Raw genomic sequence first — 18,724 nt, 5'->3', positions numbered from 1 at the left:
TTTATACCAAATACTGCTTTATATAGAGGGAAAATCATTATTACAGTGTTTGTTTTAGTTAATACCTCCTACAGATTATTTCTATATAAGGAATAAATTTTATTTGGCGACAGAAAATGATATATAACACGATGTATGCATAAGATTTCTGTTGTTGAAAAAGATGCTGAAACCGAACAGACAATAGGGCAAATGAGCACCTTCAGTATAAAAATGTTCCTCTGTCAGATAATTCCAGAATAGAATGATAGTTTCCACCATTGTCATATCTTTAATGCCATTATAGATTTATTCTCCATTTGATTAATCACATGATGGTTTTCTGGCAGACCATCCTTAATGTTTGATGTATATTGTAGCTATATGCTGTTACAAATGCTTAGAGACATGAATATCTCAGTCAAACTAGAAATAGTAATAACCAGAAGTCAAGGTCACTCTTGGAGGTCAAAGATCAAATTATTATTGCTATAAATCGGTTTGTTAACTCTTGATCAAGCATTTACAGTCGAACTTGGTTCCCACGAACTCGGATAGTTCGAACATCACCATTCGCTCAAACTCATCATTATTGTTTGATAACTGGAACAAATTTTGACAGTCCTGTCGAGTTTGAGATAAGAAAGTTTGTCTGTACTCTTGATCAGTCTCGGTAATGGGGTGGATCTTGTATCATCTGCTGATGCATGCACATTTTTTTGCCTCTTGAACTCTGTATTTTACTGAGTTCATTGATTCAAGTAGCTGTTTTACAATGTTTAGTGCAGAAAGAGCAGAGGTTTCTTCCAGCTATAAATTGGTTATTGAGCTATAAATCGGTTTAAATACATAATTATGATAATGACTGCCTTTGCACGTGCAATTAACTAGACAGTTTTGCATGTTGGTTGACGCCCATAGGTAAGCTGTCAGTTAAACACATTTTAGACCAATCAGCTTTATCAGTGAGAATATATATCAATACAGTATCATAGAATAAATCTGGCATATTGAAATAAGTAAGAATATTAAATAAGGCAGTGTGCTGAGTTAATATGGGAGCCTATTATTTCTCCAGGAGATGTCTGTTATTATGGTGTCTAGGGATGTCAGAGTTAATAGTCCCTGATTTGCTTCTTTCCATTATCTTCACGGCCAATATATTTTTTTTCTGATCAGGAGCAATGTATTAGCTTGTGCTTTTTTTTTTCCAGTATAGGAAATGGAATATATCTAAGTTATTGGGAGTAACATGTATAACATTTTTAATTCATTTAAGTTAATAGAATGGAACAAAAATACTAAGTGAAATGGTATTTGATGTATTTTAAAGGTGATATTTAAGTGTGAATAAAAGCAGTTGAAAATCTAGATTTTATTTTGTTATAGTGCCTAGAATCGTGTTGGCTAGGATTTTGAGTTGGAATCTCCCTGGAGGATGCCATTTGTATAAAAATATCAATATGATATCAAGCAGCGTATTTCTGTTGCTAGGGATATGAATTGATGGACTTCTGTTAGTACCTGATAAAATCTGACTGCAATTTTAAGAGACTGGTGATAAATTGTTTGCTTTTTACCTTAGAACAATAACAGCTGCTTATTTAGTCCTAGAATGAAATATAAGGTTGCTATTGATGGAGCCACTGCATAATATTATGGATTGTCTTATTTTATAAGAACAAAGAGTTTGATGATACAAACGAAGAAGAGACACAAAATTTATCAAAACGTTTTATTTTACAGTAGAAAGTAAATATTTGTAACATTGTGAAAAATAGAAAAGATTGTGGCGACACATATTTTGAAAATTTCTATTAGGAATGGTTAATATGAATATTGTAGTTATGAACGACAGCGTGCTGGTTGAAGAGGAGCCGGTGCGAAATGGCATCAAGAACATAGAGCTTAGGGACCTTAAAAAGCTTGGCTATGAGAAGGTACCTAATGGAGATATAGGGGACCAGTTACTGCTACAGCGGCAAGGGTCCCAAAACTCGTCCATGTCGAGTGATTCGGGAAGTTCGGGGGAGCCCAAAGTGGACATGGAGTTGATGCAGATGAAGAAAAGAGTCGGACTACTTTCTGGTGTGGCTCTCATAGTTGGAACCATGATAGGTATGCTTATGGCTTTTCCTAATTTAAGCGTGACAGTTTTTTTTTTACAATTTTCTAGTACAGTTAGTAAAATTGTTTGACACACCCTTCAGATGGTGACATTGTGAAGAAATAGTTGATGTCCTTAAGTTATGTGTTTGAGTCAATTTTTTCAAAAACTTTTTCCATTATTTGGCATGGCACATGATGCCAATTTTAATAGTTGCAAATATTTATTTACCTGTCTATTGTGTGTGTGTACATACAAGAAAAAGCTTGCATTTTTTGCTCGACTATTCGAAGAATAAGTAGAGCTATCCTACTCACCACGGTGTCGGTGTCGGCGTCGGCGTCACACCCTGGTTAAGTTTTTCGTACCAGTCCACTTTTTGACAAAGTTTTTTGAGATAAAGCTTTGAAACTTTCAACACTTGTTAACCATCACCATGTCCAGTTGTAGGCAAGAGTACATAACTCTGTCAAGCATTTTGAATGAATTATGGCCCCTTTTGACTTAGAAATCTTGGTTAAGTTTTTCGTACCAGTTCATATTTTGACAAAGTCTTTTGAGATAAAGCTTTGAAACTTTCAGCACTTGTTTACCATCACCATGTCCAGTTATAGGCAAGAGTACGTAACTCCATCTAGGATTTTGGCTGAATTATGGCCCCTTTTTGACTTAGAAATCTTGGTTAAGTTTTTCGTACCAGTCCACATTTTGACAAAGTCTTTTGAGATAAAGCTTTGAAACTTTCAACACTTGTTTACCATCACCATGTCCAGTTATAGGCAAGAGTACGTAACTCCATCTAGGATTTTGGCTGAATTATGACCCCTTTTTGACTTAGAAATCTTGGTTAAGTGTTTCGTACCAGTCCACATTTTGACAAAGTCTTTTGAGATAAAGCTTTGAAACTTTCAACACTTGTTAACCATTACCATGTTCAGTTATAGGCAAGAGTACATAACTCCATCAAGGATATTGGCTGAATTATGGCCCCTTTTGACTTAGAAATCTTTGTTAAATTTTTTGTACCAGTTCATATTTTGTGTATAGTGTTTGACATATGGCTTTGAAACTTTTATAACTTGTTCATTATAATAGTATCTATCAGTAGACAAGAGTACATAACTCTGTCATCAATTTTGGCTGAATTATGGTCATTTTTGTATTTGGAAATTGGTTCTGTTTTCGTACATGTCCACGTTTTGTCAAAATTATTTGACATATGGCTTTTAAACTTTAAACATCATGATTTCCATCTGTAGGCAAGAGTACATAACTCTGACAACTGTTTTGGCTGAATTATGGCCCTTTTTGAACTTTGAATTTTTTTTCAGGTTTTCTTACAAGTCCGCGTTTTGTCAAAACTATTTGAACTGTAGCTTTGAAGATTGTAGGACATTTGCCCCCAGGACATTTGCCCCCCAATGAAAAAATGAACTACTGGACATTTGCCCCCCACATGAAATGGCAGATAGGACATTTGCCCCCCATAGCTTATTTTTGGAATGGACATTTGCCCCCCAATATTTTTGTCCAATATGCCAGTATATATAACTGTATTTGTTGTTGTTTTATTATCAAAATTACTCTAAAAGGCAATTTTCAGTAAAAAAAAAAACTGTTTTATTAATTATAATTTGATAAATATGTTTATTACTTTTAGGTGTTAAGATAAATAATAGCATATTATTGAGTAATAAAAGTGCTTATAACAGCGTTATAATTTCTTAATTAGTGCAATGTTTTAACACTCGAACTTGTTAATTTGGCTATTATCTACTACAATATTGTATAAAACAAAGATATTGTACCCTAAAATATGAAGAATGTCTTGTACGAAGTTCCTAAAAAGTCACTGGGGGACAAATGTCTGTTTCAGAAATAAGCACTAGGGGGCAAATGTCCTATCTATCATTTCAACTGGGGGGCAAATGTCCAGCAGTCCACTTTTTTATTGGGGGGCAAATGTCCTGGGGGGCAAATGTCCGGATCCCAGCTTTGAAACTTTTAACACTAGTTTATCAACATGATTTCTATTATGTAGGCGAGAGTACATAACTCTGTCAACTTTTTTGACTGAGTTATGGCCCTTTTTGGACTTAGAAATTGTGTTAAATTTTTCATACAAGTCCATATTTTGCCTAACATATAACATAACATATTTGCCATCATGGTCACACATTGCCATTTAGTGCAAGACTAATAAAAATTCACAAGTACAGGAACATTTTTGTGTTTAATACATTATTTCTTTTTTCAGAAAATCTATGGTAATATTTTGACCCCATTCTTGTATCAGTTTTTCGAATAGTTGAGCGCGCTGTCATCCGACAGCTCTTGTTAATACAATTATGTAATTACAAGGATTATATTCTGAAGCTCTGTCCATGTATAAACTAAAATTAAATTTTTATGAGTTTCGTTGTATTATTATTAAACTGCTGTATGGCCTCTAAGACTGTACATAATGATTGGGCTAAGGGACAGTGAATTTGAAAATTCCACAAATCGGTGAGAAGAAAATCTTAAAAAGGCCAATTTTGAGAAATGTCAGGCAAGTGTAGAGCGGATGTATTTAATAGCACTATGACATTTTCAGCCTGCTGATTCTGATGTTTTTTATGATAAAAACCTGGTAAAACTCCAGGCCACAATACAAGACTGGCGGCTGCCACTTAAGTGGGCATTTAAAATGCATTTATATTCGCTTGGTTATTCAAGATGTTTATAGAACTAAAGTTTCCCACAAATAAATAATACACGTCTAGACAGTTTCGAGCGCTCGATCGATAAACGATCAAGTACCCGGATGTTCGAGTAAAAAATCAATAGTCCGCCATATTGGATATTGCCTAATGAAGTGTTGAAAGCTACTCTGTAGAATTTGTTGGTTTTTGACTTTGATAATGGCAGATTTAAGTGATATGACGCTTGAGAAGTTTAAATTATGGTCCACGAACGCCTTACGGGTGTTTTTATCAATGAGAAATAAATCGATCAAAGGAAATTTTGACGAAATAGCCGCAAGGTAAGTCAAAACTGACAAGCGAGTTTACGATGTCTATATGTATAACTACTTTAAGTACACACCAGTTCTGTGTGGTTTAATAACGTCATTTTATGATGTTTTAAACATAGTGTAATTATGTCTTCCCGAACTGAATGTATGCAAGATAAATCTGAATGACTGAATACTTCAAATATTGGAGTTTTAGCATGCCGTCGAAGGAATGCCTACATGTACATTGTACTGTATATATTGGGAGTCTGGACATGTATGCACTTCTTTAAATACAATGTTTGTTTGTGTAAAATGATTGTTTGCTACAAAATGGATTTAAGTAAACGTTTTTTTAATTATACTAGCTGATTTGTCACGCGTTGTTCACTTTTTTTCTTCATGAAATTGAAAACGAAAGTAGAAATTTAAACATGTGATGAATAGAAAACGAAAGTACACATGTCATGAATACAAAACGAAAGTAGATTTTTTATTGTTTTGTGAAGAAAACAACAAGTCAGTCATGACTAAATAACTGCTTTGTTTTTTCAGAGCCTTTTGTTGCTGGGAGGAGAACATTACGGTGGATGTGAGTGCAGAGCAGGAGCAAAGACGTTTGCTTGCGGAATATCAAGGAAAGCTAGTGGTAGAAGGGGAAATTATACCCGATCCGATCTCGATCAAAAATGGTTGGTTGACGGAAAAGCTTGGTCGTCCTAAATGGCCATCCGTATATATCACTGACATTTCTGACTATTTAAACACCAAAAACCCAGAAACATTAATGAAACGTTTGCTGAATGAATATAAAGAAGGCAAAGCGTACAGGTACTTTTCAAGTGAGTGGGTAAAAGAAGTACATTATCATGACTTAGGTGAACATTCTGACAAATGCATTATCAAATCAAAGGTCACTCCATCTCAAGCAGTGAATAACAAAGCGTACGATGTATGGATAGTGATACGAAAGGACAAGAACACTGTACCAGGCGGTCAAGTTTTAAATGCGTATTGTTCATGTACAGCTGGAATGATGGGTTCGTGCAACCATATTGCCGGTGTCCTTTTCAGAATGGAATATGCTGTCAAGACAGGAATGACGCGTCCAACCTCTACAAGCAAAGCCTGTGAATGGACTGTTCCAAAAAGAAAACCACCGTAAAAATGGGAAAAGCGAGAGATTTTACATGGAAGAAAGCAAAATACACACAACTACCACGCAACAAAGACAAAGAAAATGAGACTAATATAAAAAAACTTAACTTCACACCATTGAATAAGAGCCAACAAAACAAAGTTGAAGACGGTGAAAAGTTAAGGAATGAATTGAAAGAACTGTTAGCCGAAGATATGCCAAACTCGTGCTTCATGCTTCTTATGAATAAGAAAAAGTTAAAAAATCCATCTGAAGCTGAAAATGTTAAATTAAAATTACCACCAACTTTAAATGAATTAAGCAAAAGAGTGGAATCTCTAGATATTCCTGAATGTGCAAAACAAGCTGAATTTAAAAAACAGATGTGTGTCACGCAAGACGAGATTGACTCTTTGAATCGAGACACAGTATCGCAAAGTAAGTCTGAGTCATGGAAGGAGCACCGCAGAGGTCGTGTCACCGCAAGCAATTTTCACAGAATATGTAAGCGCGCTTCGTCTCTGAAAAAAGATTCCTCCGAGGACCCAACATCTGTGATAAAACTTGTAATGGGAACAACCGAGGGCATCCAAACCCATGCATGAAGCACGGTATTTCTTTGGAACCGTTGCGAAAAGAAATTACCAGTTGAAATGAAGAAGGTTCATAAAAGGTTCCAGTCGTCAGACTCTGGATAATTTAGACAAGGATCGGCCATTCATGGCAGCTTCGCCAGACTATTCGTGTCCTGTGTTTGTTGCGAGATGGCCTTTGTGAAGTCAAATGCCCAGAGTCTATTAAAGACCAACAAACCATCAGCCGACAATGTCCCTTACCTTATCGTTAAAGACGGTGTAATGTCCTTAAAAAGAAACCATCCCTATTTTTACCAAGTTCAAGGACAGATGGGTATAACTAAAAGGAACTTTTGTGACTTGTATATATTTACCTACCATGGAAGTTTGAGTTTGAGAATAAATTTTGACTCCACCACATTTAATGAAATTGTTCAAAATGTATCTTGGTTCTGGGACAATTTTATTATTAACAGACTCCTGACTCACAGAATTTTACAGGAAAAAAGTGATACTGAAAATAGATTAAATATGTAATGACTAATGTTCAGGAAAAAAAGGCAGAAAAGGAACTCATAAATTGAATAGAATCTGGATTTCAGATAATGCTGATTGTAAATATTTTATTGTTCCTTCTTTTTTGCATGATATTAAAGCCTATTATGCATTATTTCTTTATTTCGCTTTTGTTAACGTCCAGGGACCAGTGTCACCATTAGGTGACCAATAGAGCAGGTTTTACTGTACTAGAACAAGACCAAAATTCTTCGACCGAAACAATAAAATCTTCCCTTGGTAACAGTTAAAAAGGATTATAATAATTATCACAAAACATGAACTAGACAGTTTTATTTTTCAAATCAATAAACCTGAGTTTGATAAATATAGACAGTGTCTGAAATTAAAATTTGCAATAATAAATGCTATAGTACATAACAATTTTTACAAAATGAACTGCGTTATGAGCAAATATCATACATGTATCTGTGCAGTCTGATCAAGATCCTTACTGTTCGCTATATAATCAGTTAAAAAAGTTTTTCGTTATGCAGTTGTACATATTACAACAATGGTGTCTGAAATTAAAATTTACAATAATAAATGCTGTAGACCATAACACTTTTTACAAAATGAACTGCGTCATGAGCAGATATCATACATGTATGTGTGCAGTCTGATCAAGATCCTTACTGTTCGCTATATAATCCGTTAAAACAGTTTTGCATTATGCAGTTGTACATTAAACTACAATGTAGGCAATCGTGTCATGACCTCATTGATATATATGCATTCTGACATCACTAATTTTGAACACAACAAACCAGAAAGTTTACTTATATATTGGCCCTTTTGTATTGCTTATTCCAGCACAGACTTTGATAATGTCATCTACATGGGATATAAGTGTTATAGGAAGCTCACTTTGAATGATTCTAAAAGTCTTCAAGCGGCGAATAACTTGTTCTATAAGAATCCTAGTGTTTGCAATTTTTTTTGTTTTTCTCACTGCAGCTTCATGCATTTGGGACTGTCCTCTCCTACCTGGTGGAACATACAGAGAGATATTTCGCATGGCACATTCATGATTTATGTTAAAGCCTTTATCGGCCATTATAACAGAATATTGTGGAATATGGTCCAGAAACCCACTATCTAAAGTGACTTGTTTGTCTGACATTCGTCCAGTGTAAGCGGCTGATATGAAAACAATAGCACTATTTGGTGCACAAGCCACAAGAACTTGCAGCCAAGCAAGGAATATCCTTCCACAAAGTGATTCAGAAATGTCAAATCGCACAGCTAAATCTTTTCCCAAAAGACCAAGACGAAGGCGCATTAAAGTCAATAAAAACTCGGCCCTGGATGACAGTTTTCTTTCTGGACCAAACCGGCTTGGTTCATTTGCAAACTTCCTTACATGTTGTAGTCCACCTTTCACTCCAAGCCAACGCCTATTTACCAATGGGGCTATAACCTTATGGAATTTCTCAAAGACTGATTTTGATGGCAATCCGGTAAAATAATTCACATCCTCATCGCTCTTCAAAATACTGTCAACATAACGTTTTCTTTTCAAGAGTGCAATTTCTTGTTTCAGACGCGTGTTTTCACTTTTAACAGACTGAAGTCGTTTATTAACAATTGCAAGTGTCTGTAACAGCATATTTATCACAGCTAACAGAGTGAGCTGCCACGGAAACTCAACTTTTAATGATAGCATTTCGACCGGTGGATCAGGGTGATAGGGACTTGCTGTGTATTGTGGATCATCCACAGTCATGTAAGTGACCTTGCATGATGAATCACTTTCATCTCTAAAGAACATTATCCTTTTCACCTTGGACTCAAATCCATCGTACCCCAAATGCAGAGTTGGAAAAGGATTCTGTAGCGTTGGTTCCCCTTCAAGAAAATGTTTACTGCAGACCCTTGAATCCTTCGAGGGTGACCACATTTTGTTGCCATTGGTTCGATTTACAAGTTGTTTCCATCTCAGGCGTCCCTCTGGGTTTCTCTTTTGAGTCGGAAAACTGAAAAGCCTGAAAAATAAATAAAAAGAAATATACACTTTGTCCTTACACAAATAAAATATGAAAACTTAAGTAAATAGGTAATCTACATCTTCACATTTCATGACTTAATTTTGAAAAAGGAAGAAAATGCATCAGCAACCGGGTAGCTGAGTCAATAAGAGCATTTGCCTTCAGCCTGTAAGCAAAAGACCCTGGGTTTGAGTCCCTATTAGGTAGCACATCCATTTTTTCACCTGTTTGCATATTTTGCCTAACTTGGGTCATGACCATAAATGCTCCGCAATACATGGGAAGTCATGGTATATTACTAAATTATGAAATGAAATGTGTAGCCGTCCATTAACCGTAACCTAGTCAGCCTTCTAGCAGTCTGGTAAAAAATTTATTTTGAGATTGAAGTGTAATAAATTAATTTATCAAATTCTGCTTGCAAAACATAGCAATATATACACTCATCCATATACTATGCTTAGTTAGATATATGTTTTAAATTTCTATTTCTCAACAAGTAAACGCTCTGGTGTAAAAAAATAATTATTTGATGACATTTCATAAAAAAATTCCAACAGAAAAATTCATAATTCACTGATAGATTGATTACTGGACAGATGGGAAAACCAAAGCGGATGGGCTAGGTCAGTAGGTGACGGTTACCGGACGGTTAGAACGCAGACTAGGCCTCTGGTTACCAGATGGCTAGATACTTCTATTATAAAATTGGGAGATGATGTAGCTGTAAGAGACCGGCTCAGTAAAGCATTTGCCTGGTCCTGTTTTCGAGTTTTTGGCCAGTCTGGGCACCAGTCTTTGTCAGGCTACACATTTTTTTCACCCAGAGACATCATCATATTAAAATAAAAACGTACGTCATGCAGGTCAAATTGTTCACATTATGTGTTGACATGTAAAATTTCATCTGGAACATGATCCGATTTATAACTTTTGTCACATTTCCAAGATAAAATATTGATACTGCACGATGTCATACACGACAGTCTTTAAAAAAAGTGAACATATAATACTTGTACCGGATAATTATGCATTCTAACAAAGAAAGTAGACGGAAGAATTTCATTTCCGCATTACCCCACCCACCGCGTGTTTCGTGTTTACAACCAGTTTTTCGAAAATAGATACGATATTTACCTGAAAGGAGGATTGCATTTGCAATGTTTCTCACTATGAAGACAGCCACAAACAGTACAAAGCTGCTTCTTCCACTTGTTTAGCCAATATCCGCCGTTAGAACAATTTTTAACAGCGCAGGTGAAAGCCATTGTTGTATTTTTTTTACTCGATAATAAAGAAGGATAACTCTAGCTGAACTAAGAGTATGCGCATGCGCACTTCGGAACTATCTAGAGGTGTATTGTTCTGTAAAATAAATGAATGCTAGAATCGATTTTCGTTGCTCCATAGAGACAGCTGGATCTAAAATCCTTTACCTAAGGTATTGAAAGTCAGTCAAAACAGAAACAGTTATCCATCCATCTAGATTCAGATCAGGTTAGCAAAAAAGAAAGGGGAAATGCAACGCTTTTCTCACCACCATTGTTTACCTCAGTTTTCTTTTTAGGTCTGTTACTTGCAGATAATAAGGGACAGGTATCACTATGTGTACAACTTGTACCAGTTTGGCCTTAAAATTTAGTGTCCTGAAACCGAAGTTTTACTCCTTTTTATGATGAAAGCAACTAAATTGGCAGGCTGAAAAAAACATGCAATGAAGTTATAGATGTATATGTAGTACAAATTCTAAGTAAATGTAATATATTCGTTCTACTTTTCCTTAACATTTCCCAAAATTGTATTTTTTATAATTTTGTCTCATCCTAGTTTCAGTGCAATTTTGTGGAATTTTCAAATCCTACTACCGTATCTCCTGCATTAAGTGAAGTTAAGCCTGCCGGGCTACGGTAGCTCTCAACAGCAAGAATAATAGTGCATCATGTAAAAATATAAACAGGTTACTACTTGCTACTTGCTGCTAAAGTAGCTTTTGTTAACTGTAATTATAATCATTTGTTGTTTTTTACTCCGTATACCTTAGTTCATTCAACTGTTTTTACACCTGTTCTCTTTTTCAGATGATAATGATCACTGCAGGCATTTATGCCTGTACTTTGGATCCTGTATTATTGTTCTTATCTATTCTTGTACTTCTAGCTAGATGCTCACTTTTGCTTATTTTGCTTATTTTGCTTATTTCTCTTGCCTCTCATTTTATTTTTTTCTCACTGTAGAATAATATTTCACCAGAAAAAAATACTTAAAAGGGAGTAAGCTTCAAGCTGGTGTTATTTTTGGGAACTGGAATTGATTGTAGAGTGAAGCCCTATTCCTTTGTTCCAGTCCACTTTTAAAAGTACAGAAAACGGATTCCAGACTAGCTACCCAAACTCAAGCATCCATATTTTGCTGCACAAGTGCTTGGCCATAAAACTGACTAAGGTTATGGACCCGTAATGAGAATATCAGCAATTTCCATGCTATTAGATATTCTCCATAACGGGGTTCGACATTCTCAGTCTGGTTACTTGATCTAGCTACATTAGCAGCTGAAGAATGCCGAAGCAGGATCGGGACATTACGTAATGTCACGCAAACCATTATGGGTCCATTACCTTAATAGAATAATTTTGTTAATACATCAGAAATGTAAGGGAGTCAAACTTTCGGTAATTAAGTATCTGTGTCATAAAAGTTTGGCTAATGAAACTTTTCTATCTGCAAAAAAAAAAAATCCTAAAAAAAACCTATAGAGTCGGTACCTATTCAATATGCAGCAAAATGTGCCAAGAAACAAAGATCCTGTTAATTCTTGAGTGCTGCTAATGAAATAAAAGGGTATTGCTGTGAGTGGTAATGGCTTTATAACTGGCCTTACTGCAAAATCTAATTGTCCTATAAGCTTCGGGAGGAATTTCTGGTTTGGCGGTGAGAAAATTACTGTCATCATTTCTCTGTGTCTGTTACAAGTCAGTGGTATTTTGGGAATAGGAATTGATTGTAGAGAGATTCTGAATGACGTCAATGGTGCCTGGAGGCATGAAGAGAACAGAGTGGAGGATACAAATCCATTTATCTCAATCATAAAGCCACCTAGGTGTTTTTTGTTAATAATTATATTGGGAACTGAACAATACATATATTTTCATTCTCTAGGCGTGCTTAGAGGTCATTGACCAAAACAGACTCTTTTTATCATTAGTAAAATTGAATATGATAATATTTCCTAATTTTTGTTCATGACTGCCATTGGTTGATAGAAACTAAAGTACCATAAACATGTTACTTAAGGTAGTGTTGCATATTGGGTCAAATGTTTTCTACAATGTAGAATTAGATATTTCAAAACTTTAAAGAATATACTGAATAATAAAGATAGGGTCGTGTCCTCAATTTTATGCTAGATTGATTTAAAAGATTTGGACCTTACACAATTTTTCATAATGGATGTGTATGGGAAAATCCGAATTTTGATAACATTTTCGTAAATAGAATTTTTTCTACAATGTAGATTTTAATGAAACTTCTCACAGTTGTAAAGAAACATATTGGCTATAATGTAGTGAAATAAAAATGTATAGGTCCATGTGCTTGTTTTATATATATATATATATATATATATATATATATATATAAAATAATTCAAGAGATCTGCATATTACACACTGATTTTAAGACATAATTTGGAATTATTTTACGTGCCAAATGTTATAATTTCATTATTATCTTTTCTTTAGAAAGACAGGAACGTTGCCACTTTAATATATGTACTCACAGGTTACTATTAATTCATGAAACAATTTTCATTTCCGTATATACCAAGTCCAGACTTTATTCTATGTTATCCGGATAAATGACGTTATGACATTACTTATGGTTTATCAAACATGCAGAACTATCTTGAACAATACTAAAAAAAAAAATTTATTAACAATACTACACAAATATTAATAAACAGTTTTTCCAGAAATATAAGTGCAGTAATGTAATGAATAGTAAAACGGTATCAAGATATTTTATCGGTATCGAGATATTTTATCGCTTGAGCTATCATTCCTTTCTTGCCAGAAAAAATGGTATCTGTTTTTCACAGTTCAGCAGGTGCCTGCCTTGCTATTCAAACAATCACTGATATTGAAAGGCATTAACATTTTTTGGCAAACAAATTTCGGCTTGTTTTTTGTTTCTAATTGATGCTGATGGCCATTTGTTTTGAAAACCTATGAGATATGTAAATTCCATGGTATGAAAATAGAGACGAACTTGATGGCTTGATTGGCAGCGCAAGGAATAACAAAAGTTATAGAGTGATAATCTTCCGATGTCTGTGCTCATTTTAGTGGTTTTTATCTACCAAATTCATGAGAGGTTGTGTAAAATATAGGTAACAATTCTGAATATTTATAGGTTAATAACCAAATAGATTTGCATCGAGAAATGTGCATGCGAATAATATGAAAGCAGTATGAATTGCAGATGAGATAATGTACGACACTTTAACATGTAATAATACTTTGCGAAAGAATTCAGGCAAAAGTCTGGGATGGGAAGCATTCATTGTCATTTACACTTGCATTTTTAAAAATTGGGGGCCTCCGTGGCCGAGTGGTTAGAGTCGTTGACTTCAAACCATTTGCCCCTCATCGATGTGGGTTCGAAACCTCATTTGGGGCGTAGAATTCTTCACGTGAGGAAGCCATCCAGCTGGCTTACGGAAGGTCGGTGGTTCTACCCAGGTGCCCGCTCGTGATGAAATAGTGCACGGAGGGGCACCTGGGGTCTTCCTCCACCATTAAAGCTGGAAAGTCGCCATATGACCTAAAATTGTGTCGGTGCGACGTTAAACCCAACAAAATAAATAAATATTTAAAAATTGATATTGAAGCCTTCAAGTTCAGTATGATGGGAAATGTCAACTTTTAATATTGAACTTTTATGGCAACGGCACACATTTCAAATACATTTTTCAGATGTAGGTGTTGTAACCCTTTGGAAGTAGTAATACTGTCTACTGATGAAACTATTTCTTAAATTATCAACCATTTTTATCAGAATATAACATATTACTTAAAACAGCTTTAAATTTTTTCAAGTTGTTTAATCATTTTCGACATATTTTGAAATACAAGAATACAGTCTACTTTTCCTACCATCCATTGTAAAAAAAAAAGTTCCAACTTCATTTAAATATATGAAAAAGATGCAAGACATAATATTATAATTATGAGATTAATTCCCGGTAGGTCAATGAACAGCAGTTGCTAAACGTAGTAACAGTCAAAGTATATCTCATACAGACCGCATGAAATTGACTGAAATGTGGCTACCAACATTGTAGTACTATTTTATGTGAATGTCAGCATGCCAAACCGGTACATGTGCCAAGCACTGTTCCATTAGAAATGCCTAGGGGAGGTTACTTGGAATTTATTTTAGAGGTCAAACACACCTGTGAAGGCAGATTCTTTGGGGGAAAACTGTTGAAGAAAATGATTAAAAGTACTGAGGTTTTGTACTAGAATGCTGGCTCATCTGGAAACAGTTATTCTTGGTGATGGAGTTTTCATGTCCAAAAAATTATATATTGCTGATTGTGGCACTTTTCTAGTTAATCTAGGAAATCCTGTGTTTATTTGTATAGGAACAGAAATATCATTCTGTCTTACATTAATATCCAAGCCTTTCTGTGAAAGAGAAGCTAGGCTGTTACCATTTTTGTATTGTTTTAATTGTTACACTGTGATGCAGACTTCATATAGACCCCTCTATAAATATGTGCGTAAAAGTGCAAATCTCCAGGTGTTATTAAAATTCCCATAGGTTCATTTACTAAGGTTTTCAAGGGAGTACAATAAATTAAAGGATCCAATCTCATGTTTGCATGTGTTTAAAGTCAATAGAGCATTATCTATTTTATTTTTACATCAGATCCCTCAGGTTACTGGTTTCTTCAATACCCCCACCCCACCACTTCTCTCGAAAGTTTGTTTTATTTACTTTTCTCGCACTTACTTATATCTCATATTGTTTCCTATACTGCCTCACAACACTTCTTTTTCACACTTTGATATAACTTTTCTCACACTTTCTTATATCTTGTATATTATATCGTTTCGTACTATCTTTCATACCCATGCCCCCAGTTTGTTTATAGTTTGTTTCCAAATGTTCATTTCAGGCTCTGGTATTTTTATCCCATGAAAGGTGTATTCAAGAAGTGTTATCCTGTCCCCTTTGTTTATAGTTTGTTTCAATTTGTTCATTTCAGGGTTTGGCATTTTTATCTCCCCAAAAGTTGTATTCAAGAACTGTGTATTGTCCCTTTCTTTATAGTTTGTTTCTATATGTTCATTTCAGGTTCTGGTATATTTGTCTCCCCAAAAGGTGCACTGCATAGCAGTGGTTCTGTCCCTTTGTTTATAGTTTGTTTCTATATGTTCATTTCAGGTTCTGGTATATTTGTCTCCCCAAAAGGTGTACTGCATAGCAGTGGTTCTGTCCCTTTGTTTATAGTTTGTTTCTATATGTTCATTTCAGGTTCTGATATATTTACCTCCCCAAAAGGTGTATTCAAGAACTGTGTTTTGTCCCTTTCTTTATAGTTTGTTTCTCTGTGTTCATTTCAGGTTCTGGTATATTTATTTCCCCGAAAGGTGTACTGCAGAGCAGTGGTTCTGTAGGTCTAAGCCTGATCGTATGGTGTTTATGTGGTGTACTGGCTCTTCTGGGTAAGATAAATCATTACTTTATATCTTCACATGTTAATCCAGTTCTTTGTTACAACTTTGTTAAAATCTTATGTAAAATGGTAGTAGAATCTACTAAAGTGAGATTGTAACCACTATATTACTTACTCATATGTTGTAAATTTCTGTAGGGAAAAATTGAACTAAACATTGTATACAGTATGTTTGTAAATATGGTAGCCTGCTGCATGCTAATATGTACCAAGTACAGTATATTATAATCTGTTGCTCTATGTGGACTGTCAACACTGTGGTGCAAAGGAAACTGGTAGAGTATCTTATCTTACTGAATGTCTTTTTGTGATGATTTTTATTTTTATCCTGGAGTATATATTAATTGTAATAAAATATTACCATGTGTATTTTTTTTAAGATTAACTTTTTGAAAATGTTAAGACATCAAAGCAAATTTGCTTTGAGATTTAAAGGTCAGGGTTGTAGTAATTTTAAGAATGAAAGTATTTTTCAAATGTAAATATTTTAAAGTTTACATTCATGAAAGTCTCTTAATGTCATAGTCGAGAATCAAAGAGTCAGTTTAAAAGGCAGTCATCTGTATCTGATATACATTACAATCTGCAACTGGAATTATGCCCTTGAAAGTGGTCAATAAATATATCATGTTACTGTATGGATCAATAATTTGAATGTCTTGAATTAACTACCGGTATGTCTGAGACAGCTGAAGAAACCCTAGACGTTTTAGCCCAATGTGCACCAATGGCTTCAGCCCACGTGCATTGGGGGTTTTAGTCCACCTGAACCAAGGGTATAACCCACATGAACAAAGTGTTTTGGCTTAGCTTTTAGCAGTGGTATAGGTGGATAGTGTAGCATCCTGCAACTAAACATCTCTGAAACTACTAGTCAGAATAACATCAAACTTGGTCTATAGCATCATGTAGAATGGATCTTTCTCAAGTATATTCAAACTTTAGTGAAGATTAGGAAAAAAGACTGAAACAGTCACTTTTCATGAACCATTTTATTTGTCTCCAGTCAGCTCTGTAGCATCCTTAAATGGACCTCTCATAAGAGTGTGCCATTACATATATTAAAGGTCAAAAGGTCATGGTCAAGTGAGTGCCTCGGTGGCATCATGTCCCTCTTACTTGTTTGAAAGTCATTCTGAAACAGGAGACTTTTTAAAGCCTCCCTTGACAGATTTTGATGAAACTTGGTTATTTTTAGAAAGTCATGTTAACTGTTATGAAGTTTAGGTTTACTGAGTTGAAATTTATTTACATGTTCGTATCCTTTTCTGTCTTAAAAACATTTGATTATTTATGACAAAGCCATTCAGCTTGATTCTAGGGTGGTGGTAATACCTAGCTGCCCTGTGTGCCTGAAATGTTGCCAGGAGGACACCTGCAGCTTTCATTCATTATTAAAAGCTGCAAAGTCACTGCATGCCCTGAATTGTGGTAGGGAGTCAAAACACAGCTACCTGTGTCACCACAAACTTACAAAGATGTTAAAGACTTGCACTTAAAGGAATTTAATACTGTTCAAAGAATGCATTCAGCTGAACAAAATACATATCTATTAATTTATCATATCGATCATTGGACTGTTAGGGACATAGTAACCTTCAGTTATGCAAGTCTTAAGTGTATGTAAATCTGCCTAATTTATTGGAAATTGGAAATGGATTACATGCCTCATTACCTTTATTAAATCGAGTATAAATGTGGGTAGGTTATATACAATAAACCGGTACTTTTTTGAAAGGCTTTATATTGCCGTTTGAGAGGTAATTGTGCTAAAAATGTCTTTTATCTTTATATGCTTAATACTTTGTACAATTATGAAAACATGTTTTTCTTGTAAGCCGTTAGTACTGCATGAACTTCCTGTACAAGATATTGCATGACTATGCCGGTATTCCAGAACTCTATTCGTGTACCACTATTCTATATTGTGATTGTTCATATAACCCATTTATCTGGTTTAGTGAAAGACTTGCTGTTATTCCAAAATAATGTGTCTTCTTTCCCTGGTTTTTGTTCAGATCTCAGTTTTTTTTTTAGTTTATGTTTGCAGAAGTATGTTCACCTGTAAATGATGTGAAAAAAAAAAGCCACATTGAAATTGTATTTTGTGAATTTCTTGTTTAATTCTGTAAACATAATTATTTATATTGTACTATTAAAGTTGAATATATCTTTAAGTACAGGAATCTATCATTTTGTGTTAACTAAAGGTTAAGGTCATGACAAGCGTTATTTTCAAGTCTGCAAGGTCAAGGTCACATCATTTTGAGCATGAAAGACAGTATTGTTCAGTCTGAAGTAGACCACAATTCTTATAAATGGTGAGATAGATCGTGAGTGTCTTCCCCTGGCTAAATGTAAGTGATCTCCATGATGATGTGACAGCTAGAAGACAGTATGTGTGACAGCCATTTATTCTCCACCACTGATTCTTGTGAGACAGCTATCAATTACTGGAGAGGAACATAATTGATACAGAATCATGGATACCTAGCTGCCATTACTCTGTCAGATAAAACTAAATCAAACTTAAGAGAATTGCAATTTTAAGGTTTTGCAGTGTATCACTGAACCACAGAAAGAGTTATATTTTGTATGAAAATAAAACATAAAAAAAGCATATGAAAAAAACAAACTTGTTTATTATG

The 18,724-nt window shown here is 34.8% G+C and overlaps 2 protein-coding genes across 10 annotated transcripts in view; both read left to right on the top strand.

The window, feature by feature from the left end:
* LOC123549417 (b(0,+)-type amino acid transporter 1-like) overlaps positions 1-18,724 on the top strand; it is a 64,756-nt gene that overhangs the window by 24,519 nt on the left and 21,513 nt on the right. For all 8 annotated transcript variants that reach the window (XM_045337491.2, XM_053545398.1, XM_045337495.2 and 5 more), the window contains 2 exons: positions 1,825-2,097; positions 15,964-16,065. In XM_045337491.2, the coding sequence (XP_045193426.2) occupies positions 1,825-2,097; positions 15,964-16,065 (375 nt within the window). The remainder of the gene's footprint in view (positions 1-1,824; positions 2,098-15,963; positions 16,066-18,724) is intronic.
* On the top strand, positions 4,851-6,813 carry LOC128557640 (uncharacterized). Of its 2 annotated transcripts, none has more exons than XM_053545400.1 (2): positions 4,851-5,358; positions 5,637-6,813. In XM_053545400.1, exons 1-2 carry the CDS (start codon positions 5,267-5,269, stop codon positions 6,244-6,246), a joined length of 702 nt encoding a protein of 233 aa, XP_053401375.1. In that variant the 5' UTR covers positions 4,851-5,266; the 3' UTR covers positions 6,247-6,813. The 2 variants fall into 2 exon arrangements, with proteins under 2 accessions (XP_053401375.1, XP_053401374.1); XM_053545399.1 differs by having other exon boundaries at positions 4,854-5,111.

The sequence above is a fragment of the Mercenaria mercenaria genome, chromosome 6 (genome assembly GCF_021730395.1).
Source record: "Mercenaria mercenaria strain notata chromosome 6, MADL_Memer_1, whole genome shotgun sequence".
NCBI classification, from domain to species: Eukaryota; Metazoa; Mollusca; class Bivalvia; order Venerida; family Veneridae; genus Mercenaria; species Mercenaria mercenaria.
The sequence above is the reverse complement of the archived record's forward strand: the minus strand, read 5'-3'. Positions and strand labels throughout refer to the sequence as shown.

Excerpts from the sequence above, each read along its gene's own strand:
- LOC128557640 (XM_053545399.1), top strand. The coding sequence starts at position 4,990 with ATGGCAGATTTAAGTGATATGACGCTTGAGAAGTTTAAATTATGGTCC. Across the intron at positions 5,112-5,636 it reads TTTGACGAAATAGCCGCAAG|AGCCTTTTGTTGCTGGGAGG; the intron begins GTAAGTCAAAAC and ends TTGTTTTTTCAG.